Genomic DNA, 26,708 nt, shown 5'->3' with positions numbered 1-26,708 from the left:
AAACTTTAAAAAAAGATTAAAAAAATTCAAAAAGAAAAAAAAAGAGCTCACAAAGAAGATGATCGTAGCAAACTTCACACCATAATAATCACAATGCAGCCAAATTGTTTCGTGGACCGCTAGAACTAGATCAGACGAAACTTGTAAACAAGAAGTTTGATTATTTTGTATTTTGTGCATAAAATATGCAATCAAACAGTGAGACAAGTGATTTTGCCGGAGTAGATTTTGCTGGAATTAGAGCCCTTGATCCTGGGGGGCTGTACCAGGTGATAAATATCCGGAATCAAGAATTTATTGACCATGTGAGGCTCTCTCAATGACTTCCTGCAAATTCCCCAGAAAGTTTTGATGATTTTCTGTTGCTTTGCAGACTTTTCTTGGGCATGTGGAAATCCAGGAGACTTCCCTCGATGTGTGCCCACCGGGTGGAGTGAGAGTTCCGCATTTGGGAACAAATCTCCTGCATCAGTCGAATGTAATTGTGGATCCGGGGAAGATTACAACGTACGTCCAGAATTTGTCAGTGAAGCCTAATCTGGAGAATGGGACGAATGTTATTGTGGATCAGAGGAAGGATAAGCAATTGGCCACATTGACACCCATTGGGAGTAGCTGGGTTGGAGAGACCAGGAGCTCCGGGAAGATTATTCAGGCAACAAATCCGGGGCAGTATAGTTTGGTTGAATGCCCAGATTTGTCTCCAATAGTGATGGTTCCAGGAGAAAAGTCAAAAAGCATCATTCAGGATCCCTCGGAGGGGAAAGGAATTCCGGAAACTTGTGCAGCTGAGGGAGGAAAGGCAAAAAATGAGCTTCCACACAAGAAAAGGCTTCCAAGGAAGAAGGAAAATATGAAAAATTCAAAGAAATCCAATCCTCCGACATCTGATCTTGCCCAGGATGTGATTGAGTCTAATCCTGGTGGGATAGTCTTCACGTGTCAGCTCTGTGGTGCCAAGTTTGGGGAACAATTTAAATTCTACACGCATCTCAAGATTCACTACGAAGAAAAGCCAAAATTTAGACATATAGCTATCCAGGCTGGAGAAGATCTTCCCACAACTGAAGGGAATGACTTGAAAATTAAAGAGCCAGAAGTAATTTCAAGAATTCAAAAAGTGGAGAAAGAATCAGCTCTTGCAGCAGTGGAAAAGGAGGAATTTAGTGAGTCAGAGGATATGCTTGAGGGTATCCGGAATGTTGTGGATAAAGTGCAAGAGCAATCCGGGGAGGATGATACACAAACAGATCACGGATTGGATATCTATGAGAAGGAATGGTACTCCCAGGATTCTCTAAATGTTCCCGATGGGCTGGAGCATCACGAAGCCAATTTACAGGCTGTTCCGGATAATTTTGTCCTCTACATCAATAAGACGGACCTTGAGAAAATCAATACGGACAATTGTGAGTTGAAAATGAATTTTTTCTTTAATTTACTTTTGAAATTTCATTTATTTGTTTGTTTTTAGCGATTTTTCCCGCACAAATCAGTGATGGGATAAGCGAGAAAGCTTCAACGGATGTTGTTCCAGCCACCAAGGAAAATCCTGTGGAGGAATCGAAGAGAAAACCAGAAGAAGAGGAAGAAGGAGTTCATAAAACCCGAAGTGGGCGGAAGACAAGACAAACCACGGCTAAAATACTCCAGGAGACACAAATGAGGATAAATCTGGGAAAGAGGAAGAAGATAAAGGTACCGAAGGCCGTGAAGGAGGTGAAGACAATCGTGGGGAAGGAGGGGAAGAAGCGGACACACAAGAAAATGTCCAAATGCGAAGTTTGCGGGAAGGAATTGAACTCCCGGAATGCCCTAAAGTATCATCTGCTGTCGCACACAGGACAACGCCCGCATCAGTGTGAAGTGTGCGGGAAGGCATTCTACTCCAGTAGTGCCCTCAAGGTGCACAAGAGGCTCCACTCGGGCGCACGACCCTACGCATGCAAGCACTGCAGCCATAAATTCCGCCAATGGGGCGATCTGAAGTATCACATCGCCTCGAAGCATTCAGACGAGAAGAATCATCAATGTGAGTTCTGTGGGAAGGACTTTGCACGCAGGTACTCCCTCGTAATTCACCGGCGTATCCACACGGGTGAGAAGAACTATGCCTGTGACTACTGCTCAAAGACCTTCCGCGCGAGTTCCTACCTGCAGAACCACAGACGCATCCACACAGGTGAGAAGCCACATCCCTGCACGGTTTGCAGCAAAAAGTTCCGCGTGAAGGGTGACATGAAGCGTCACATGAAGATTCATTGCCCCAAAAATGATCCCAGCAAAGAAAAAGTTCTCAAGAAGAAGCGGAAGAAGAAGGAATCTGAAAGTGCAGAGCATCAGGACACAGCCAATCCGCAACAGCAGCAGCAAGTTCTCAATAGCATAATCAAAGTAGAAATGAGCAGCAATGTCGTTTCGTATGAGGTGCGCAACACCGAGAATCCTCCTCCAGTTCAGGAAGATTGCAAAGATCAAACGTCCAGCCAGACGTATGCGAGTGTTTGGCCAGTCAGCTCATTCACAACGTGAAGGAAGCTCTCGAGTCTCGATTTGTGAAATTTTGTGATATTTTAATTTAATAAGTCATCTTTCCCCATTAATTGAATCTTCAGGAAAATCATTGCTCATCTGAGAATTTCATGCAGGTATGTAACATATTTTGGGGAAAATTGGGTACAAAGAATCTCACTGATTCTCAAAGAAATTAAAAGAAAATGAATTCTTTGAGAAAATTTCTTTTCTTTTGATTTTTTCTGTTGAATTTTCATGACAAATGAGATTTTTTGAGCATCTAACCCCAGTCTACCTTAATTAAATAATAGAAGTGATGAAAAAACTATTTAAATAATTTTCAAAATTAAATGCAAATTCGGAGAGAATTAGAAAAGAAATTTAAGCTTTAAGAGGACCAAGAATTTGGACAATAGAAATTAAATAAAAATCGTTAAAATTAATTAGAATTAAAATTTTAATGAATTTATATTAATTTTAGGATTATTTTGAACATTTTGAAGTTGATTAATATTAATTTAGTAAAGGAGGAATGCGTGACCATTTTTGTAATAATTGTGATATAAGAACAAAAATTTGTTTGATTTACTTAAGTTTAAAGAAAAATGATTGAATTAATTTTTTGATCAGGAAAAAGATTTAAAAAAAAACACTTTTGGTATAAAATATTTCAAAGCATTTCAAGCAAATATTTAAAAAAAAAGAAAATTGATTTTGTTTAGGAAAATCGTTAAATTGAGGCATAAAAAGTAATTTTATAAAAATAGAGTTAATTTTTACATCAAAATGAATTATGAGATAGAATAAAAATATTTTTTAAATAGAAGAAAAATTTTGCAAGTAAAATATTTGAGCCAAGTTTATTTTTAAAACAAATTCTTACCAGTAAAAATCTTTTTGTATATTTCTGTTAAGTTTTTGAGCAGTAAAGCAGTTAATTGAAATTTTCACAAATGTTCGGAATGCTAAATCAAGTAAATCAATTTTTTGATAGGTAAAAGATTTTCATTTAATCCGTGAAATATTTTGATTGATCAGTAAAAAAAAGTTCCTTAAATATTTTCTATTTTACCTGAAATTTAATTAATTTACCACATTATGCAAAAAAGTTGCTTATTTTATTTTTCAATTCATACTCTTTAGAATTGATAATTTCAGAATATTTCCCATGATTTATGAATCGATTAAACGGCTCAATTAGCTATACATCTCGGGACATCGATTTTACATAATAATTGTAGAATGTTGTCTTGAGATTTCCGCTTATTCTAGATTAAACTGGATTGATTTGCTCATTGGTGGCTCAATTTATTTAATTCTATTTATATAAAAAATCATATAAATTGTAAAAAAAGTAGATTATAAGGAAAATTTGCATATAAGTTCAATAAAAAATAATCTATATAATAAAGAAAGGTCTCTCGAAAATATGGTGTCTGTTCATCTATGCATTTCCACACCGTTGGTCCGATCGTGATGAAATTTGGTACAGAGACTCCTGATACCAGGCGGATTTTACCAACGGCATTCATTTTCCCCCCAGAGCCCCCCTTTGTAGCGCCCCCATATAAAATTCATACTTTTTTGACTACTTTTTGAAATTGGCGCGGTAAAAATTTAGTTCCTAAAGCCACCACTACTATTTTTTGGTACATTTTGTATAAGAGAAAACGAGACAGTGCACGTCACTGATACTGTCTCCCTCCCACATTCAGTTTTTCGCAGTTTTCTCGCGTTTTCCGCCGAATTTCCCAGTGAAATTACGTTTTTTGTGACCAGGAAGCGACGCCGCGTCGTTTGGCGTCCCCGGTTCAAAACTCTCAAAATCCGCGCCAGAAAAAGTCGTGCAAATTCCCCAAAAAATTCCGGAGAGTTACGCCACCAAATTTTTACTGAACGTACTTTGGGCCCCCCTGAGCCACCCGCCAACTTTTGGCGCCCCAAAAATGAGTTTTTCTTGGAAAAATTAATTTTTAAAAATTTTTCCCCACAACTACAAACAAACGTCACGCACACAACTTCAACGCACTCCCCCCACCACAAAATGCCAGAGTGAGAGGAAAGTATTTTTCTCATGCCATCTCGGCACTTTCCGGGAAAACAAAAAACCGCATCCGTCCCGTCTATTAAATTAAAAAAAAAAAGTTCGTTAAGTTCAAATGAAAATTTTGTTCTTCGTTCAATTTAATATAACCCAACTTTTCCATTAAGTTTGTGACAGTTTCCCCAAAAAATAAATAAACAAAAATAATGGAAAAAAACAAAGAAAAGCTCCACATTCGGCACTGTATCCTGCACCTTTACAACTGCGGCAGGAATGCATCGGAAGCATCGAGAATCATCCAGGAAGTGTATGGGAAGGAGGCTGTGAATGAAAACACCTGCCGGAGGTGGTTCCACAGGTTCCAGAGTGGAGATTTCAAGTTGAGCGACAAAAAACGCGATGGACGGCCACGGAATGTGCGAGATCAGGAATTAGAGAAGCTCTATGAGGAGAATCCGCATCTCACAACAATGGAACTTGGACGGAAGTTGGGTGTTTCCGGTGGGACAATTTCCCGGCGACTCAATGCACTTGGAATTGCATTAGGGAAGAAGAGGCGAAAAGTGGAGGAGAATGAAGAGGTCGTAGATGGTGATCAGGATGATGACTGAGAGGAGAGAAAAAGACTGATTTTTAGGATAATTGAAGAAATCAAGAATGGAGAGCAAGGATGGGAATCTCCGGAAGCTCCTGAGGGACACACAGAGGTTCTATAAGAACTCTCCAAGTTTCCACTGAATTCCTGAAAAGGGCAGTTAATTAACATAACTGATGCCGGACAGAGGACGATGCTGAGATTAAGAGATCACAAGCTCCATAATGCGAAATGTTTTTCCTTGTAAAAATTAATTAAATAAATTAATAAAAAAAATCCTTTTCCAATAAAATATTTTCCAAATAAAATTAAAAAAAAACATTTTATATTTCTTTTTATTTTATTTTCTCTTTTTTTTTCTCATTGTATTGTAATTATATTCTCCTTGTGTAGAAATATATCATTCTATTCGTAATATGTACAAAGAAATTAGAGTAAGGGGATAAAAAAAATTAAATCTAATCTTATTTGTAAATAAAATATATGATTTTTTGTGTTTAGAAAATAATTTTTTCACGAAAAGCTCCAAATTCAGGAGGAAAATATTTTTTCTCTTCTTCAAATGTGAGCTTCCTGCGACAGAAAAAATATTAACATTCCAAGATTTTTTTTGCTTCCTTTGCCGACAGTGATCCTTAAAGCTAAAATGTTTTACAAAAATATTTTTTTTATTCAATTTCCTCAAAGTTTTTTTTTTGCATGATAATTTCGATGTATTTTTTTTCTCTACAAAATATTTCTTTTTCTCAAAGTTTTTTTTTTTGAAAAAAATATCACTTGCTCTTTCTAAAGATTTTTTTCCCTTAATTATTTTTTTTGCTACAAAGCCTAAAGAATTTCTTGTGGCCAAAATGTTGCTGATTTTTTAAATGAAAATCAAAACAGTTTTTAAAGGTAAATCATCAAATAATAAATTGTTCTGTTCCAATTTGCTCTGTGTTTTGTTGGGGGTGTTAACATAAGAAATTGCACAATTTTTTGTTTTTCACAAATAAAAAGAAAAAAAAGTAGGATTCAAAGATTTCTTATTCGTTGAAAGATTTTCAATAGAATATAGAACATAAATTATAAATTAAGGTTTTTCTTTCTTTCTTTCTATAAAATTAAACAGTTTTTTCTATACAATTAGAGATGCTGAAATTAAGCATCTCACAATGAACAAATTTTCTTCAAGTCTTAATCTTTATGATAAATCTTCTCACTACGCATTTGTTTTAGTCTTAAGATTATTGTTTTTTTTGTAATTTTCTTCATTTTTTTTTAGTAACTATGAATAGAAAACAGTGTAACAAAATTTTGCAATGTAAAATGCTTTTTTTTTGCTGAATTTGATCAACAATTTGAGTAATTTTTTGGGCTGAATGAGTTCTCACTTTTTCCAATCAATACTTTCCACTTAGTTGATACAATTTTTTCGCAATAATATTGTAGATAAATTCTATGACATATTAACTCTGGTTTCATCATTCTCCTGCCTTTCCTCTTACCTTTCTTTCTTCCTTCCTTCCGACGTCTTGTCTATTTTCTTCATATTCTTTTTTTTTTTAACACTATGCGATGCATTTTTCTTGATAAATGATAAATCTCTTAAAAACAAAGAGTTTTCTATATAAATGAATTGGCACGTATTTATTGTAATTTTTCTTTTAAGAGTGTTGGTGACACACTATCTCACGCACGCACGCACGCACACACACACGCACACTTAACCACCCCAAATTGATTAATTTATTTTTTTCTCCTTTCTCCATTTCTTTATTTCTCAATGTTGATGGCGATTTAAGGATCACGCATTAATTATCATTTTTTTTTGTATCTCGATGATTGTCTCACTTAATTTTAAAAAATAAAGAAATCTCACTAGCATGCCCCTAAGAACGGAGCCAGCTTCCTTCCACCAGTCCTTTTTTTCTTCTTCATCCTTCAACCCATATATTTTTGTTCCTACTTATTGTCCATCTTCATGAGGCTCTGTGCACTGTATGGGCTCGAAGTACTCTCGGATGTCTTCCTGAGATCCGTTGGCATCGTTGCATCCTCATCAGCTTGTGACACCCCCTCGTGGCTCTGGGGCATCCCTTCCACGGCACACGGTGATCCCCGATCGGATGATGCGGATCCTGGCAGTGGGGACGTCGAAGGGTGCTCCTGACGCTGCACAAGTTGGATCGTTGTTACTCCATTTGAGTTTTTGATGAGCCTACAAGACATCCCAATAGATACTGCATTACTTCTCTGGAAGAGAGTGCGTGTGAGGCCATGCGTTTTTTCTTTACACAATTAAATGAAAAATCCCCCAAGCAATTTTATCGGATAAATAGCAAAAATATAAATAAATTGATCCAGAGAAAAATCACATTTCCCCACAACTCATTGGAAAATTCCTTTTAAACAGCGCGTGGGTTTTTTTTTCCCTCATTTCCCTGCGGGGAATTAATTTCACAATTTTCAGGCAAATTAATTTAGCCAAATTCTCTGGAATTGACTGCAAAAATATTTCTCTTTTTGTAATTTTTTTTCTGATTTTTTTCTCTCATTTCACAGTAGAGTTGAAGACTTTCTTTGAACCTAGATAAGGTTAGATTTTTTATTTTAATTTTTACAAAGAATAAATTCAAAATTGTCTAGAAAAATTAATTCTAAACACAAATATTTTTCAAATTTTGCGTTTAATTTTCTAAAAAACTTTATTTAAAAAAAAATTATTCGATTTTTAAACTTTAGAATCCTTTTTATGCGCTCAAAGTCATTAAGAAAATATTCTGAGCGTACTGAAATGGGAAAATCTGGGCTATTCTGGAATAGTATTGAAGTTCATAATTAATCTTACATGCCCAAATTTTCCACCATTCGGTTTAATTTCATTAAATGAAATTTTTTATTATTAGACAAATTTTGATTAAACTTGTGCTTTTTTCATAAAACGCATTTTTTAACGTTTCCACTCAAATTTCCCATATGAATGAATTCCCCAATTGAATGATTAATATGGCGTTTTGAGTATTCAATTAGTAATTTAATTTAACAACAAATACCCTCAAGGTTAAAAATTTGAAAATATTAAAAATTCTCTTATCTTAATCTTTGAATTCAAAATTTCAACAACTCTAAAAAAATCTACAAACTTTCTTTCAAAATGCTCAAAAGGCAAAGAGAAATGAAAAAATAAATTGCGAAATGAACAACTGAAAAGAATGTAGGTAATGCACATTATTTTATTCTTAAGTAAAAATCATCGCCCCCCCTCCGCAACAATCATTCATTTCTTCATACAATTTTGTGCATTTTGTGGATTTTTTACGTGTGCGATGAGAGATAAAATTCATTGGGAAAAAATGTGTTCGTGTTGAACAATTAGGGGAGTGATTATTTAATTGAAATTTACGTGATAGAGAAAATTGTTTTTTTCTGCTTATTGCAAAATCCCAATATCATAACACGATGGAATGTGCGTGGCTTCACATGAAATTCCAGATCGTTTTTTTTGTGTTAAATTTCTCTGATTGAGAGAGTTTTTTTGGCGGGAAATTGATCCAATATTTTTATTTTTTTTTTATTTAAGAAAAATTGTTTCAGGGAAGTAGAGATCTTTTTTTTTTGGAGTAATTTACTTACGGATAGCATTCAGGATCAACGCGGGGAACGGTGTACTTTCGATCGGCACCTATGCTGAGATCTGTTGGCATATCTTCCGTACCAACGTCCATTGATTCACTTTTAACAGTGGCAACGGGTGGGAAACTCCTCACGTCGACGTATTCGCGCTTCACGTTGTAATTGGCACCATTGGAGACGGAGAGATGGTGGAAGCTTGTCTGGAAGGCGCTAGGTGACGATGGGAAGGATGCTGAGGAGTATGATGAGGTGCTGGAGCCACTACCGATTGCAGTTGTGGCACCATTTGTTGTGGCTGTGGACGTATTTGTGGATGCTGCTGGTGTTTGCCGAAGAAGGGAGATATTTTTGATGTTCTTCAGTTCCGATGGATTCCTCAAGAATCTGTAAAAAACAAGCAAAAGAAATTCATTCATTTTTATTTCTTTTGTTGTAAACTTCCTGCACCACATTGAAGGGTACTCCGTCATTGTCTCAAGAGTGGCTCTGTGTAATGCCAAAAATAAACAACTTCAACCTTGATAGGGAATTGCCTAAAAATCCTTATCAGTTGGCATTTTTTTATTGGCGCTCTCTCTCTCTCTGAATGTGATTTATCTTCAAGTGACGCAATAAATGCGTGGAGTTAATTTTTTTTATTACCATCAGCGATAGCAAAAAAAAATATAATGACTCAGATCGATTGAAAAAAAAAGAATTTAGGATGAAACCTTGACCTCTGTATCCCCTTTAAAGGAATCGCAGATGGGGTTAAACTTGAACTAATAAAGAAAAAAAAACAAAGAATAATTTTTCTGGGGGAAGTTCTATCAAATTAATTAGCAACAAGTAGGACATTTTCTATGATAATGAATTCTTTATCAATCATAGGAGAAGTTCAGGTAGTGTAATAAACTCGTTATCAGCATGCGAGCGGAAATTTATTGAAATGAATCGATATTGAGAATGATTCAGGGTGAAAACCATTGAGGTTTGTAATTTGAAAAGAAAAAAAAAAGAATTTGATACTGAGAGAGCCTCCTACGTAAATCTGGGGGTCACGTGAATCTTGTTTTGTGATTTCAAAATGTTCCACAAAAAAAAATCCCCGAATGGCGACAAAGAATCTTCAAGTTCCTCGACTAATGCAAGTGATTCATAAGGAGAAATCTAATCTAAACTTTTCTCTATCAAATGCCAAGTCATCTCAATCAAGCCATAATTTATCAATGAATAATTTTCTTTTAAAATATTTCGTTAATATTATTCTGGAGATAAAATTCTAAGAAAAAAAAACTTACTGGTAACAGTGCCTCTCTCCTTGAACTTTCCGCAGGATGTTGACACGATAGTAGTACCTCAGGGCACGGGACATTTTATCGTAATTCATGGACAGATGATTCTTCTGGATACCCCACAATTTAGCCAGCCCAGCTGGGTCAACAATCTTAAAGACTCCCGTATCCCGACACTTCCACGCGATGTAGCTGCTGTACCTCTGGGCGGGATCATTGAGGAGTTGCTGCAGAAAGTCCCACAGGAGTCGTCCATCTGAAACAGCACGTGGAGACACACGGTTAACGTCAGCCTCTCACACAGTCAGGTAGGTATAGAAAAAAGGTGCTAATCGACGTGGCGATTTCAATGAGGTGCGATAGTGACGGAGAAAGGAAATAATGAAGGGGGGCAATCATTTCATAAATTCACTTACAAAATATCAGCTCGAAGATTAATTTCATAATCAAGATTATTGATCTCTAAAAATCATTCGTAATGTTATCAGAGACATAGCTAGAAATTCAAAGGAATGTTTTTTACAGCATTCCAATTGATAGTTTTAGACCATTTTTTTGTGCATTTCTAACGATTGACATTTTTTTTATTAACGTGTGACGTTTCTTTTCTATAGAATGACATTTATCCTTAAACGTTTTAATTTGTTTTAATATAATTTGACGATTCTTTTCTTATTTAACTTTTTTTTTCTTGAACATTTTATTTCTTCTAACACCTGACGTTAACTGTTATACTTGACGTTTATTCTAACGTTTCATATTAAACTTTTGTCATTTTGTCTAACGTTCTTTTTGAACGTTTTATATCTTTTTTTTATCGCTTTGCGTTTATTTTAATTTGATAATTTTATAATCTTTCCTAAACAAATAAATTAAAAACACCTCAAATAAAAAAAAAACTCAAAAAGCTTTGGAAAGTAGTTTCTGCATGCCCCCTTTATTGGAAAAGTTTTGAGGAAGGAACCGCGTCCAGCAGTGTTGCGATAATTCGATTATCGCCCTGCAAAATCGTGAATGGGTTGGTGCTAATTGATCACCATCCGGATTTTTGTGGATGTATGAAGTAGTTGCATGAGTCACAAGGTGGTAGGGCGGTATAAGGGGGAAGAAAAGTAAAAAAAAAAAATAAAAGAAAAATTGAGGGTACTTACTCGTGTTGGGCTCCGGTGAGTCATTTGGGAAGAACTCATTCTTCACGGGAAAGAATTCCGTTTTGACGGGCAGGAAGGCACCAGGTGTGTTGGGTGCTGACGCCGATTTCTCCGTCAGCTGATTCGACCATGAATTCATCACGGCATTAATTTGCTGCGGCAGATTTGGTGGTTCCTTTCGCAGTGGTGTTACCGGTGGGCTTGTTGTGGTGCCATTGCTCGTGGATCCTTCTCGTTTCACACCATACGTATAGGTATCCTCATCGGATTCTGATTGTGTACTACCGGAACTCCCGGAACTGCCGGCACCATTTGTCACGACGCCATTGCTGTTGTTGCTGCTTGTGCTGCCATTTGTGTACTCTGCAGGTGCACCATCCTGTTGCCGTGGTGGACTTCCCTGGGAGTCAACGGACGGGGCGGGACTCAGTGTCACGGAATTGGAGGTCATCAGGTGCTGCAGGTGCACAGAATGGAGCAACGGGCTATCCGGTGGCGCTAGTTGCGTCCAATTTGGTGTGGGTGGTTGACTGTGCGGTGACAATGGATACCGGCTTGTAGGTGTCACCGGACTATTGGGCAGATACCTATGCAGTAGCTGTGAATCCCGCACGAGCATGTGCAAGACATTGTGGAGTATATCACCAGCTCCCGGAATTCTCTCCGCGAGGTCTGTTTTGGTCAGAAGGCACAGTGCTTTGCCTGATAAAAAAAGCAAAAAAAAAACATATAAAGCAACATATTAGATAATCTCCCTCACTATGTATACGAGGCACAGATCACGTAATACAAGGGGTGCAGCATTATAAAATTCGATTGTATAAAATGTCTTTCACAAGTCATTCTCTCTTGCACATTTTTATTGCGTAAAAATTCTCCTCATAATGCTCGCGCGAATAGCCCAAATATCGGACATACACAACCCGCAGAGAGAAAGAGTTGCTCCAATTTTTCATTTTCACACGTTTTACAGCTCATCCATTCGCCAATTTATTCAATGGTTCACCCGTTGTAAAGAGCGGGAGGAATGATAATTTTTGCGTAATGTTCTTTTATATAAATTTTATTGCAAACTTTTTGTAAGTTTTAATTTTTTTTTATGGAGTAAATAAAATAATTTTGAATTTAAAAAAAAATGTATTTTAAGGTTTTAATGGGTTTAATTTAACAGTTGAAAAGTTGTTTCAGAAACAAGAAACCATAAGATTTAAAAAAATAAAATATCGACTGATGTATTGCTGATTTCACCCCAAAAATACTTACTTAAAACTGCTTCTCCCCATTAAATAAATCTCATAAAAAGCAAAAAGAATATTTCGTGACATTATCAGTGCAGTATTCTCACCATGTGGTGCAGTAGAATGTTCCCTGAATTGCTCATTAGTACATCAATTACAAAATAAGCACCCTTTCTGTGCCAACGCGCAAGTGATTTAGCATGTTTCTTCGGAACATTTTGCGAAATATTCATTTAAAATTTCCAAGAATTTATGAAAAAAAAATCAAAGGCGATAATTTTTTTCTCGCTCCACGATTGAGATCTTCGAACGCGATTGTTACCAATATTTGTTTTCATTAACTTCCAACGATCAGGTAATAGCCACCCATTGGAGTACTTCGCGTGAAATGTTCATTAATATAAAAGCATCATCTTCTCATTTTTTTTATTTCGCATCTTGATAAAACTTTTAATTTCCCAGTAAAAATATAAATTGATTGTTCGTGATGTAAATTTTGCAGAATGAATTTATTATTCTTTTGATTGGAGATTCTCTCGGAAGAAGGCAAGAAATGTTAGTGACTAAATATAAATATATCGTTGGAGTCATTATGGGTTTTATCCGTTTTATCTTTATCTATTTTATCTTATTGTTTAGCTCTATAAGAATTCAAAAGAATTTATAAATCGACTATAAACAAAGATTTTTAACACACCTTTTGGGATTTTTTTTTCAATAAAAGAAAATTTCGTAATCAAGGGGTTGTTATCTGTTTCAAAAACATACAAATATTCGGAATATTCGTAAATAATTCAAATATTTCGAGAAAAAAAAACTTTTATTGATAAAAATTGTAATTAAAAAATATTAATTACAAATTAACTCAAAAAATTTTAATTCAAAAGTTTTCTTTCTTTCCAAGAAACCACTAAAATGAAAAATCAAAGAAAACATCGAATAAAAAAGAATGAAAACTCACCATTCATTTGGAAGAGATCCATTTCGAATTTTGGCAAATCAAATTCCCTTTCGCACCACCTCAGGAACACTCCAACATCTTCCCGCGTCCACAGCCTTGGGTCTGTGGTCAGCTGTGCTGGAAGTTGTGTCTTGAGCTCACTAAGGGGATTAAGGGGGTTTGGCATGTGTGGGAATCGCCACAGCATCTCGGAAGCTTGTCCCCAGATGCCTAGTGGTGGTGGTGCTCCAAGTGCTGGAAGTGGCGGTATCGGTAGTAGTTTCATTTTTTTTATCTGTGAATTTGGTGCGGTGGAAAAGTTCCTGCAAAAAAGAAAAAAAAGCGAAACTTTTAGCGGAAATTCCAATGGAATGATCTCGCATTGAGAATTATATTTTCTTAGCAAAGCACATTGGAATATTGTGTGTGTTGAAATGAAGATTGAGAGAGAGAGAGAAAGATTACACATAACATCCGCCAGAGCTGGTTTAAGCGGAAATGCATGAGTAGAATTTTATTTTGTTTCCACAGAGTGACTCTCTCGATACTAAATGCAATCGATTTGCAGGGAACTTTTATTAAATTCCTTCATCACTGCTACGGCTTATTTTATTGCTCATCATTATAGGCCTTTGAGAGACCCTCTGCTAAAGTATCCCCATCGTGATCTTGTTTGCAATCTTAAGGGAACAATATAAGAGAGTCTGATGCGCGCGGATCTCCCGTTAATGGTGGAAGAATTGAACTTGAAGCATTTTTATTTTTTATTTTTTTGCCCCTTTGCAGAAGCAATTGGACAAGAAAGTGACAATCTTCAAGAGGAAATATCATGTGATGGAGAATTATTGAGAATTTCCCGCTCAATTCGCGATCGTATTGTAACTCCCAATGAGCGAGAGGCGCAACATCGTGACGAAATGCCACAGAAAACACGCTCCTCGCTGGTTGGAGTTCAGGAAGCATGTTTTTATCTTATATTGATTTCACGAGTTCTCCGCATATTATGTAGGTATAATATGCGTCTTTTTTTCCTCCACAGCTCATACACTTCAGGTCCACCAGAAACTTCTCTTGCCAATCTCGGAGGAATCAGAGAGGCAAAAAAAAAACAAAGACAGCTCACACCCATTTTGTGGGGAAATTCTCCTCCACCAAACAGAGCCGGATGAACGAGAATCACTTGTTCATCGTGCTGATCAATTTCTCGAGGCAATGTTCCTCCTCCACGTCTCCTCCCGGATTTTTTTCTTGATTCCTTCCCGTGCTCACCCAAAATGTCTTTTTGGGGCCTCTCTCCACCACATCCAGCACAACAGAAGACATCTCTGTCTCATTGCCCTGTGTCGGATATATTTTCATGCTTTGGATGGGGAACCGGTTTCAGCGGAAACAAAAAGCATAATAGCACAGCCATGAAGTCATTCCTTCTTCTCCATCCACCAACAAGCACAAAACCACAGAATCCGCTGCGGAAGATATTTCTCACTCTCTCACCTCCTCCTCCGTTCCACACCAAATACAAATCGTCATCTGCTTTGTCTTTTCCGGTGCTGCCCACCTCGCTATTTTACACTCTCAATATTGCGCCAATGCTTCTAAAACCATTTCTGTGTTATATATGTACATATGTATATTACCTTACTGTATATATACATAATACTACAAACTATTCTCATGAATAATCTCTTCGCTATAAGCTCAACACTGACTGGGGAAACGAAGAAAACGTGCTGATGAAGATGCAAGAATTTCCTAATAGAATGCAATCACAAGAATCACAAGAAATCTATGGGAAGAATTATGTCTGTTTTTTTTTCAACAAGCATTTTTTTGAGTATGAAAAGGAGAAGAAATAAAGAAAAAATTATAGAAAAAACTACAAGAAGAATCCTATAGTTCTGAAGTATTCAGGTTATAGGTGAAAATCATGAAAAATATAATTTTTAAAATTATAATTTTTGTATCCCAATTACCATGCATAATGTCCTTTATCAGCATATTTCTTGTTCTTAATTTTTCTATAGGAAAATCTCTTCTTTTCTTTTTTTATTCTTAGAATGTTCTTTAATTTTTTTAACGATTTCAGAAAATACTCCTCCTATGTAGAAGAAAAGTTTTCTTTAGAATGAACAATTAAATGTTCTTATAATGATTTTTTTTAAAAAAGGAGTTTATCATTTTTGTATTGGAAAATTCTTAATTTAAGGAAGGAATCGGAAAACGTGTAATCTTGTTAGGAACCAAAAAGAGAATAAGAAACTGTTAAAGAGTACCTATTCCAATTTCCTTTTGAGATCAGCTGGGAAAAGCCAAAAGAAATTTTCCCAAAAATGTGAACAATGACGTCATAGATATCGTCTCTTTCAATGCGTGAAGCATAACAATATCATGTTAAAGGGTAAAAAAATGAATTTCAGCTCCTTGGAGTAATAATTTTCTTCAAAAAAAAAATCTACGTCTTTTTATTATGTACCGTCTTAAAAGGGTTAATAAAAGAGCTCTTTTTAAATAGGAATTAAATGGAATAAATGCGGAAATACTTCAAGTAGGTGAAAGGTCGATATTCCGCATATTTCAAGAACCCCATCATCATCTCGTGTGCCCGCTTATTCCGCTGCAGTGACAACATTGGCTGTTGCAAAAACGGTGCAATTAGCAAAACCAGTCATTTTACGCCAGGTTTTGCACACACATACCGCAGTGTACACAATTTGTGACAAGTTCACTTTCTGTGTGTGCTGAAGAAGTTGAAGATGCAAAAAAAATACGCTTGGAGGTGAAGGAAAAAAAAAGAGAAGCTCTTCGCCGTGAGCAAATATATATGAGAGATGTGGAAATTAAAGTTTCTTTTTTAAAATTGGAAGTGGAATCGCACGCGCATGAGGCTCGTGAAAGAAAAACAGCCCAGACGTCAGGCACAGCGCGGGGTAATTACAACAAGAGAGAGATATAATACGCCATGTGAACAAATTGCAAATTCAATGTCATTGCCACAACACTCGCGACCTGCTTTGGCTTTTCTGCCAGACAGCCAGGAAGATGGGGCGCGTAAATTTTTTTTTCGGCTCATGTGGAAAATGCGGAAGAAGCGAGTACTTCCGATTCGCGATTTTTTTCAGCCGTCTTGGGCTCCTCCATTCTCTGCTTCTGCGCACGCCAAAAATTTGCATTGAAGCATTTGCGCCCATGTGACACAAAATCCCGGAAGTCACTCGTGACCAAGAGACACTTCCATACAACTTGTGCGCGCGCGATTACTTCAACTTTAGCACCTTCCGTGTCTCTCTCTCTCGCAGCCCAATACAAATGTACATTTAGGTAGATATAAAAGGAAGAATGCGCTTAGTGGTGAGAATTGAAAAGAAAAAAAATAATCCTGTACTGTTTCAGCACATTTTCCACCACGATGCAAAGAGAGAATAGAAATATGAGAAAATCGCACGTCACTCCACAACTTATCATGCAAATATTTTCCACTTGACTGTTTGCTCGTCGGTTGCGGAAGATTAAGAAGTGTGTAAAAAAAATTTATCAGATTTATTCTATTTTTATATGGATAGAAAAAATAATATTCTTATATTACATTTTTATACCTACAATATTGCATTCTCCCGCGCATTCTTAGTCATTCAATAACACGGCAAATTCCCATAATTACATACGCGAATTTCCCGTTTTCTTTTCCCCCATATAAAGTGCCTCTGTTTTTTTTTAATTCTTTATTCTCTTTCTCCACTTTTCCGCTTTTTGTCTCTGCCGCTAAACATGCTGTTTTCCACCGAGCAGTTAGAATTTTAAAATCCACACAGAGGAAATAAAATGTGATCTTCCCTGTTCAGGGGTTAATGTAAGCGGAGCTTCGATAGATTGTATGCACAGAATTATTAACAAGTAATTTTATTATAAATTAGTAAACTCATACTTCCCCACAGATACATCATCACAAGCAACATCATTCAGGAAGATTATTCGTCTTCTGAGAATTATGACATGATGACTGTTATGAAATCTATTGCGGAATAATTTATACCAATAAAAGTGATTTTATTGAAAGTTTCGGATCACAGAGAAGAAAGCGATAACCCACAGAATTGATCACATGCATTGGGGCTTCCAATTAAACATTTACACATAGTTTTATTTCCATTCAAGACAAGAAAGGAAATTATTTAAATGGAATATTCGCAATTTTGTAGAATTTATTCGGAATATTCGTTTAATTATTCGATTAAGCAATAATTGTTATGAATATGGGATTATTTTTAATTTTTTAGATTAGATTAGATTAGATTTATTTATTCCATCTTCGCACTATCGCACTTAATAAATTAATTAATTTATTGAAAGAAATGTTTAATGTTTAATGAAAGAAGTCCCGAAAAGTTCTCCAGACAATCACCCCCTAATCCAAGAAGTTTTAACGGATTTCTATTAAAAAATTAAAAACAAATTCTCAACAAAAAATAATTAATAAAAGCAGACTGAAATACTTAAAATAAAACGGTGATTTGATAAATCAGCTCTATTTGACGGTATAAAATGAATTAATTTTTCGAGATTTATTTATTTAAGCTTGATAAAATTAATTGGTGCATCGTAAATTTCTTCAACATATCGACTGTGATTGAGCTTTGAGTGTGAAGCATACTTGATGTGGGGGGATGTCAACAACCCTGTTATCCTCATTCTTGAGCACTCTGGCTTGATTTCCTCATGTTGACAATTAATAGATTAAAGACTTTATAGGAAGAAAAGAAAAAAAATCAACGACTTAGAGGCTTTTTGAACTACATAAAATGATAAGTTAAGCAGGAAATTGACTTTTAGCACCAATTCAGCAATATAATGGTGATAAAAGAACATAAAAAGGTACACGTTGGGGGTGAGGGTCTTGATTAAAAAAAAAAACATTTCTTTTTACGGAATTAATAAATGATGACATTCAAGTGTTTATTTGTGCACTCTATCGTGGGACACGCTGTCTCTCAAAACATTTTCTTTTTAAAACACACTGAAAGGAGAGACAAAAAAAAACACCCCGCAAAGTAGGAAGAGAACTTGAGAATATTGTCTTATGATTGCAAGTTTTTTTCCATCTTCTCTTAGCTCTACATATTGCATCTAGAACAAGATGTTACTGTAAATGAGATAGTGCGAGACTTTATATTCTATTTTTTTTCATCCTCCTCCTCCTTCCCATATCCACGCATCTTAATCGCGAGAATCTTCATCTCGATGTGATCTCAACGGTTTGCCTATGGGAAGAAGCTGAGAATTCTTCCGAAACTTGAATGCTTTGTTAATTTTTGCTGACGGAACTGCGCGCCAAGATTTTTCTCTCTTCTCTTTATTATTGTATTAATTCTTTCCACTTTGCAAATTACGGAATAATAAGAAAAAAAAATATGATGATGAAAAGGAAGAGAGGAAAAAGAATTACTTAAAGAGACGACACAGTGTGTGGAGTTGAAGTTTTTTTTTATTATAAAATTGTGGCCGGTTGTGTGTATTTTATAAAATAATGCTCGCGCGGGAAAAAATATGACTGGGTAACAACGAGAAATCAGACATAAACCGAGGTCAAATTGCAAATAAATTGTTTCCGGCTTTCAGTGTGACTTGCTGTCGGCATCAAGAGACGCCAAAGACTGCGAGCATGGTGAGTAGAAGTGACTTTGTGTGTTTTGAGAGGGGCAGAAGCAAACAATGGGGGGACCCACTTGTGCTATATATACTAGACTTTTCAACAACTAAATTCTTTTAGCTGTAGGGAAGAGTTTTCCTGCAACTTTTCCCTGAGTTTTCCAAATGTGCAGTAAAATGGATAAAATGACTCAATATGTGAGCAGTTGGGAGCCTCTTGAGGGTGGGAGCTCCGCTATCTTGTGCAATGGCACCTAGAATCCTCTCGTATATGTAGCTTCCGCCTGGTCGCAGTGAGAAGCCGCATAAGACAACGATATATGTTGTGACGAATGCGGAAGTATTTTGTGCAAAGTTTAGAGCGTGTGCGCCACATACAGACACTTCCATTCTCATGAGAGCCACCGCAGTGGCAGCACAAAATAATACCTGGCTCTTCAACTTCAACTTGGCTCTCGACTGTGGCACATTTGAGCGAGCAATAAAAGTGGAATTCCTTGACAGATCGGGCAAGTGTTCAACTCTCGCGGTGTCGAGATTGTTTGAGCCTTTACCTCCCATGTCAGAGAAGTATCAAAGAGAGAACCCCCTTTAGCACACACATACGCCACTTCTTCTGGACACATTGTGTGCGCGCGAGAGCAGAAATACCGGGAAACGGATTTTCAATTAATCGACCCAGAACACAAAAAAGCATTGACTTCTTTCCCATTTTTTTCTTTTCTTCTATACACATAAAATGTCTTTCACTCTGACGATGGGAATCAACACGAGGATAAATGCTTTAGAGCTATGATGAAGGAAGCTCATGGAGAGAAATTAAGAAAATAAAATAATTTATCTAAAAGAGAGGAGAGATGAATTGAAGATTCCAGAAAGGGAATCAACTGAAGCATGAGATTGAGTTGGGAGGCAAAAAAACACCCACCACACGCTCCGAAGAAAACATTCCAAATGACAACGTGTGCGCCAAGATGTTCGTTGAAAGAAAAGGCATTTAAACATCTCAAAATTGAAAGTGCAAATCATCGTGATTATTTTAAAAGAAACTCCACAGAAGTGTCATAGTTGTGATTTAATTGAAAATTGAAACAGTGAACTTGTGGTTAATCATGATAAAATTTAATTAAGAAAGAGACTAGACAACGCTGACGTAGGAAAATTTTATATTTAGAAGCTTTACTTTTATCTTTAACAATTTTAGAGCTCTTTTTGTAAAATAAAGAAAATGAGAATTAAAGGAAACAATCATGTAAGAAATTATTTAAAAAATTAAATTAAATTTAATTTCTCATTGGAAAATTCTTTATTTCTGTTATTAACTTTAAAAGGGATGATTAATTGGAATAACCCTTTCAAGATTTGAATGAAGTATAAAAATATTTACAGTCAGGTATTGATTAACGTCGCATGGGATATACTCTTTCCACTCATTATTATTAATGGGTGGAAAGAGTATATCCCATGCGACGTTAACCAATACCTGACTGTAATCAAAAACTATTAGCAAAAAAAAATTATTGACTCAAAATTTTGAATGAGGGATATAATTTAATTTCTTCTTCTGTAGAGTAGTTATAAACAATCACGAAGAATTTAATCTTCAATTTGGAAATAAAATAATTTTCCCAAAAATATTTCCAGAAAGCTTTTAGATAGGAGATCTTTTTGATAAAATAATTTGTATTTCAAATGAAGAAATTAAGCTTTCTTCTAGAAAAAAAAAACTTGAATCAATAAGAACAAATAAGTAGATCATGTAAAAGAATGCGCATTTGGGGGCAATCAAGTGCGGAGTGTATGATTGGAGAAACGGGAAGATGTTTAAAAGGTATAGAGAGATATACCTTACGTATGTATTTATATATTGATCGATATTGTATATAGATATGAAAGCTTTCTCGTGGCAATCATACACAAAATACAACCCAAAGCGTCCGGGTTCCGCGTTGAGCGGCAATTTGGCTGCTGCCGCATTCGGGAATTTCTCTCTCCACACCAGCTTCCACCATCAATTATGTGGCCATTCTCCTTGTGAGATAGATTCAATCGCCGCATGATCTTACACCGGGATGAAGGTGGGTTTATGCGAGGGCACTCGCGCAACAAGTTGGGAAAAGAAGTTGGGAAAAAGAGTCCGCGTGCATGGGTTAAGAAGAAGAAGAAAAAAATAAAAAGTGGATGCTTGGAGTGAAAAACGCGCGGTGAGGAATGATGTATAATATGAAGGCAATAGCCCGGAGCCTCCAATACTCAAGTTCTGCTGGAGATGAAGCCAGAAAAAAATCGTAGAAATTGTTTGTGTCGTGACCAACGGGTAGGGAATGGAACGAATTGGGATATGATGCGGGATGATGTGTTCCATGAAAGTTGAGTGCTCCGAATTTTTTAAATAGCCATCTCCTCCAAGACTTACCGCACCAGCATCCCATGGTCCCATGGGCAGCAGGAGGAGGAGGCGAAGAAGAAGAATAAGGAGGAAAAAAAGCCATCCGCGCGCAACATTCATGCAGAAAATTGTACACACACTTTGGGACCACGGGGTGACGAGCGAGAGAGATGGAGGAAGAGAATGAGAGGAGAAAAATAAGAAAGAAAAAACTATGTTAAATTACTTTCCACACGATCGAGAGAGGAGTGAGAGATTATGGTCCATAACCTTGAGGTGTCAGTAACCTCGGCAACATCTTTCGATAATCTCCAGTAGTTTTGTATCGGTTGCTTTGGAGAAAATCACACACAAATTGTGCAAAGTGAGGAGAACCATATATACATGAGGAGAGCTCTGGCTGAGAATTTCGGATCTGGCGACTTGTTCCATTCTCTTTTCGCTTTTTCCATCCTCCCCAGATCAACTCCTCATCTCTCCTCCCGGTATGTACGTGCCTCACCATGCTGGGTGTTTGGGCACAAGCGGAAATTTCAGTGTTTATTGCATTTAATTAATTTCTTTACGACTTGTCCACGTCACATGATCATTTGGGAAGTTTCAGCTTGTTTTCCTGACTCTCTCACCCAGTCACTTCTTTTAACCACTTTTTTCATCTTCTCCATTTGATTCTATCGCATGAATTCTAACAAAACTTTAGTGGAAATTTACCCGAAAAAGTTTTTCAATCTTGATTTTTACGTAAAAGCTTTTTAATTACATCTGTTAAGAAAATTTTAACTGATCATCGCAAAACCTTTAAATGACTTCCGATTGAATCAGATGTGTTTATTTTGGTCTTTTATTAATTTATCTTTTTTTTAAGAATTGAGGGAAGACTGAGGCTATAAAGTCAGACTTGGGCTGATAAAAGCTCAAAAATATTATATTTGGAGCTTTCATTTATTAACCCTTGTTTAACCTTATTATCCCCAGTATCCCCTAAAGTATCCACAATTATTAAATCATCTCTTGAAAAGAAATTATTTATTAACCAATTCACGTTAAAGTTGATCAGTTCCAAGAACTTTTTAATGAAAATTATTATGTATGGCATCCCACTATGTATGTACGTACAATACACCATGTATGCTGACTTGATAGAGTCTGTGCTTTGAATTGATATTAATTTTCAGTTCATTCCCAAAAGTGCTTTGTCAAATCAATTTATAATTTATTGGTGTTTATAAGCTGAAAATTTGCCATCAATGCAAAGTGTCGTCCTGGGTAGAACAATAATTTTGCCATCAGCTATATGTGTCTATACATACCTATACATTGTGGGAATGTAGGGAAAATTAGGGAGACTGAGAATTGGTTTTTTCGGAAAGTTTAATGACTTTCTATCGCCTTAAATTCAATTTTCATTGGAATGAGGGTGATACGGAAGTGCGGGAAGAGATTTCTTCTCTCTCTCTCTTTTTTTCCCTTCTATATTTACAATTTAATGTTGAAGCTTCTTGTTTACATAACAATTCCTTCTCCTATACACTTCTCCTGTGAATATCACATTATTTTTGTATTTTGTACGTGTGTGTGATTGTTTAATGTTTATTGTTGCATTATTAGTTTATTGACGCTATCTCGGGTGATTGGGCGACGGTGCGGGGACCAGGGTGGCGGTGGGAGAGACGAAGGACGATTACTCAAGTGTTGTGTCCATATAGGCAGGGGTAAGTTTGTCTAGCGCGCGCTCTCGCGTATACCGATTTATTTGCAAAAAGCACGAGAAACAGGAACTAGAGGCCTTATCACGGGCTCATAAGTGTATGTGGCAGTGATAAGGGGAAAACAGTAACTGATTGTATTTTTATTACATATGTACATTTCAAGACATACTCGCACATACATAATATACATAATAATCTCTCCCCCCTTCACTATGTTCAACACCATTGAGAAGATACACATATATAGCACACGTTAGGGTCTTTTTCTAATTAGTAGAGAGTGAGATAGAATAAGTAATAACAAACCACCGAGCATAGCTCTCTAACTCTTTTCCTGTCATGTGGAGGATGTCAAGTATCAGGGTGATTGGAGATAAACCTTGTCGCGTATTTTTTTTTTGTTACTCCGCTTTGGGATTTAAGATTGGGTTTTCCAAAAATGTGCCTCATAAAACTTAACAGAGCAATTTTTTTGTGGTGTGCGATCGATTAAAGAGAATGTTTTCTCAATGCCGGGTCATATTTTCTTTTATCACTCTCTTCCGCCTTATCACGTTGTGTGTGCACGGATAAAGGCAGACACGACACACACACACAGTGAGATGACTCTTTTGTACTTCTGACTATGTTTATTATTCCAGAGTTCAATAAAAAAGTCACCTCTTGTGATTTATATATTTTAATGTTTCCCCCCTGCCTCTCCCCACACATGCTACCCATCTTTTTGTAATTAAACATTACAAATTGCACACGTCACAGGCACTTTATCTCACATAAACGATTGATTTTCTTCACGTAGCGCAGCTTGAGTAAAACCAGCATAAACTGGATTTTTTCTATCCCCTTGGGGCATTCACCTTTTAGAGAGGGTAGCCCATTAATTATGTAATTTAGATGTTTTTGAGTAATTTTGTGGTAATTCTGGTTAACTGATTTAGTTAAATTTAAATTGGAAACCTTGAAAACCATCAAATGATTTGACTTTGATATAAACGTATTAAAGCTTGCAGAATTGACCCGATAAAAAAGGATCAACAGGTGGGATAAAATTTTCATCTATTAAGTGGTCAGATTTTGATGAATTCTAGTTAAATCCTTGACTGGTTTAACTATCTACATAATCAATTAGTGTTGATGATTCAGCATGAGAATCCAGCTAGAAAAGTCCTTTTTTATATTAATTTTATTTAAAAGAAATTAGCCTCCTTTTTGTTTTATTTTTATCAACCTTTTGTCTGATTTTTATTTAAATAAAGAGTTTTAAAATTTTAGGACTGACTTTTAAAAAACAATCTCAAATAAACTTAAAACTTTACATTTGAAAAAAAAAAATAAACAAAAACTATAAAGAGCTTTTCAGGAAAGGTAGTAAGTTGGTAAATTAATTAATTTTCAGTGGTAAATTCGGATAATAGGATCATCCAAGGCTCTCCAGAAAGAAATTAAGCAATTTCAGACCTCTGTCTGGGACTGAAATCAAATTGTTCCGCCACCGAAGAAGATCTAAAAATGCTTCATAAGTAAGCATAAAACATGTTAGACGCTATTAAATGCGATTAATTTCAACATTAATCTCCTTTGAATCAATTTTATGCAGAGTGCGGATCGGAAGTCTCACAAAACAGAAGTCTTATGTGTAGGAATCTCTATTTTCTTCACGCCAGAACAATGAGGTAAAGCGGGGAATAAGGTGTGGAGCACCGAGAATTCTGTAAGCGTTGGAAAATAGATTTGTTTTTTTTTTGTTTAGTGAGTAAGAACTTAAGTAAATGTTGATTGCTGATCTGCTTCCTATTCAATTTGCATTTGTCACGACTTCATGCGAAATGACTAAACTCCTTCTGACCACGCAATTTGTATGTGCTCCAATATTGGCATATACTGTGTAGTGTCTCGGTGTCTGTCTTTGCGAATTCCTGTGGGGGTGACCTCTTGTGCGGTGTGGGTTGGTTGCGACAATAGCCAAGTTGTGTGGATTGGTGAAGACAATTCCACCAACAACGGAGGCACAGTGATGGCAAACTTCTGTACGTACCTACAACAGAAATTCAGTGGGACGACGATAAGAATGCGACAAATGTCACAAATATAAAAGCAACTGAAGTACCTAATTGTTAGCAACTACCGGTCTAAGAGGCGAGTGTTGTGTATTGCACACTGATTTGTTCAAATGCGGAATCAATGTTACACCACATTTTATCGGAATCTTCTGGTTTTTCCTCACATTCACCTCCACACTCTTTTTGGCGTGCGGCAATATTCTCTCTTTTTTTTCGACTGGAAGTCGTTCTGGTGGTGTAGTGTGTTTGCCCACCAAGAACAACCAAAATGGGTCTTTGCGAACGGATGGTCGCGTGTATTTAGCATTGAGGCGTGTAGTGCAAGAGCCGAAGAGAGTTCACACCATCAAGGAAAATTGTGGAGCCATATGGATGGAAGAAGAGCCAACAGTGACACGATAAGTGGCTCAAATGTTGATATAGACAAGAGTCGTTCTCCACTGTGTACACGCAGCAGTGTACGGAGTGAGGGCAGTATCGTTTGATAAGATAACGGATATGCGGAAAGTCACATATAAGGAATTGCTCCAATTGGAAGCTGACGACGCATCTCTCAAGATGTCCCCAAGACTCTCCGTGCGCGCATTGTTAAATTAGTCTTTATTTTATTTATTTATTTATTTTTATGTGCAAATAAGGAGGATGTAATTTGCAAATTTATTTTCAAGCTGATCAATTTATTTATTTTAATTAAAGAAACTTAAATTAAATGATTGAACTAAATGAAAATTACTTTTTACTCAGAAAGAAAATTTATAAGATTTTTCATAATATATTCATGATTATTTTATTATTTCTTTTATTGTTAATGAAAATGTTAATTTTTAAAAAGTATTCTGTAAATTACTACGCCTACAAGTGAATAGGGGAGGGCGGGGCTAATAAAGTCACTTAAGGGTTTGGAAAAGGCTTAAAATATCATATTTACTAGCTAGATAGAACAAAATGATCTGAAAAAGAGTTGTAGGGCAGTAAATTTCCTAAAGAATTGAGCAATACATTTCGCTTTATCTATTTGGGAAATATGATATTTTGAGCTTTTTCTAAACCCTTAAGTGACTTTTTTAACCCCGCTCTCCCCTACCCCCTAATAAATTCTCATATAGACAACTTTATTGAATTAAATTGCTATTATTGGACCCATCAAAATTGATAAACTAAAGTATTAGATGAAGGAAAAGGAACGAAAATAGAGCACAAGAAATATTTTTTGCGTAGTAGTTTAATCTTACCTCCAAAATCATAAGTATGCGGAAAGTGAAATTTCGCTGTTTGTGACGAGAATTTCGCGAATATAGTGAGAAACATGATAAATGAGAGATATTTAAAATTTGGAGCACTGCCGATGCCCTTGATGGTCATATCGAAGAGCCGGAACGAGCTCATATATCTCTCAACATCCCGCGATTACTTTCTGAAGGTTTCCCCTTTTTTTTGCACCTCCATAATCCACCTTGATCCACCATCCTAGATTTCTGGAGCCTCCTGACACAGAAAAGTACATGCGTGCTCTAGAAATTTGCGAGAGACACTCAA

At 36.2% G+C, this 26,708-nt stretch overlaps 2 protein-coding genes and 1 long non-coding RNA gene across 7 annotated transcripts in view; 1 reads left to right on the top strand and 2 right to left on the bottom strand.

Annotated features, from left to right (window-relative positions):
• Nucleotides 1-106: 106 nt before the first annotated feature.
• On the top strand, nucleotides 107-3,927 carry LOC129788981 (zinc finger protein 271-like). Of its 3 annotated transcripts, none has more exons than XR_008750411.1 (4): nucleotides 107-305; nucleotides 374-1,409; nucleotides 1,475-2,648; nucleotides 3,787-3,927. XR_008750411.1 is itself a non-coding variant. In XM_055825539.1 (3 exons), the coding sequence occupies exons 1-3, from the start codon at nucleotides 186-188 to the stop codon at nucleotides 2,530-2,532; spliced, it is 2,214 nt and encodes a 737-aa protein (XP_055681514.1). In that variant the 5' UTR covers nucleotides 107-185; the 3' UTR covers nucleotides 2,533-3,279. The 3 variants fall into 3 exon arrangements, 1 of the variants encoding a protein (XP_055681514.1); XR_008750410.1 differs by lacking the exon at nucleotides 3,787-3,927 and adding an exon at nucleotides 2,996-3,279; XM_055825539.1 differs by lacking the exon at nucleotides 3,787-3,927 and having other exon boundaries at nucleotides 1,475-3,279.
• Nucleotides 3,928-5,474: 1,547 nt separating this feature from the next.
• The window catches only part of LOC129788997 (ets DNA-binding protein pokkuri), a 46,265-nt gene continuing 25,031 nt past the window's right edge, over nucleotides 5,475-26,708 (bottom strand). For 2 of the 3 annotated variants that reach the window (XM_055825579.1, XM_055825580.1), the window contains exons 2-6: nucleotides 13,393-13,694; nucleotides 11,194-11,895; nucleotides 10,049-10,298; nucleotides 8,769-9,152; nucleotides 5,475-7,353 (exon numbers count right to left, since the gene is read on the bottom strand). In XM_055825579.1, the coding sequence (XP_055681554.1) occupies nucleotides 7,098-7,353; nucleotides 8,769-9,152; nucleotides 10,049-10,298; nucleotides 11,194-11,895; nucleotides 13,393-13,694 (1,894 nt within the window). In that variant the 3' untranslated portion in view covers nucleotides 5,475-7,097. Of the gene's footprint in view, nucleotides 7,389-8,768; nucleotides 9,153-10,048; nucleotides 10,299-11,193; nucleotides 11,896-13,392; nucleotides 13,695-26,708 lie in introns of all 3 variants that reach the window. The other variant, XM_055825581.1, reaches the window with a different exon arrangement.
• On the bottom strand, nucleotides 24,364-25,544 carry LOC129789177 (uncharacterized). The gene is made up of 2 exons (XR_008750433.1): nucleotides 25,220-25,544; nucleotides 24,364-25,147 (listed from the first exon to the last, which is right to left on the bottom strand). It is a non-coding gene; the product is annotated as an uncharacterized LOC129789177 (long non-coding RNA).

The sequence above is a fragment of the Lutzomyia longipalpis genome, chromosome 2 (genome assembly GCF_024334085.1).
Source record: "Lutzomyia longipalpis isolate SR_M1_2022 chromosome 2, ASM2433408v1".
Lineage (NCBI taxonomy): Eukaryota > Metazoa > Arthropoda > Insecta > Diptera > Psychodidae > Lutzomyia > Lutzomyia longipalpis.
The sequence above is the reverse complement of the archived record's forward strand: the minus strand, read 5'-3'. Positions and strand labels throughout refer to the sequence as shown.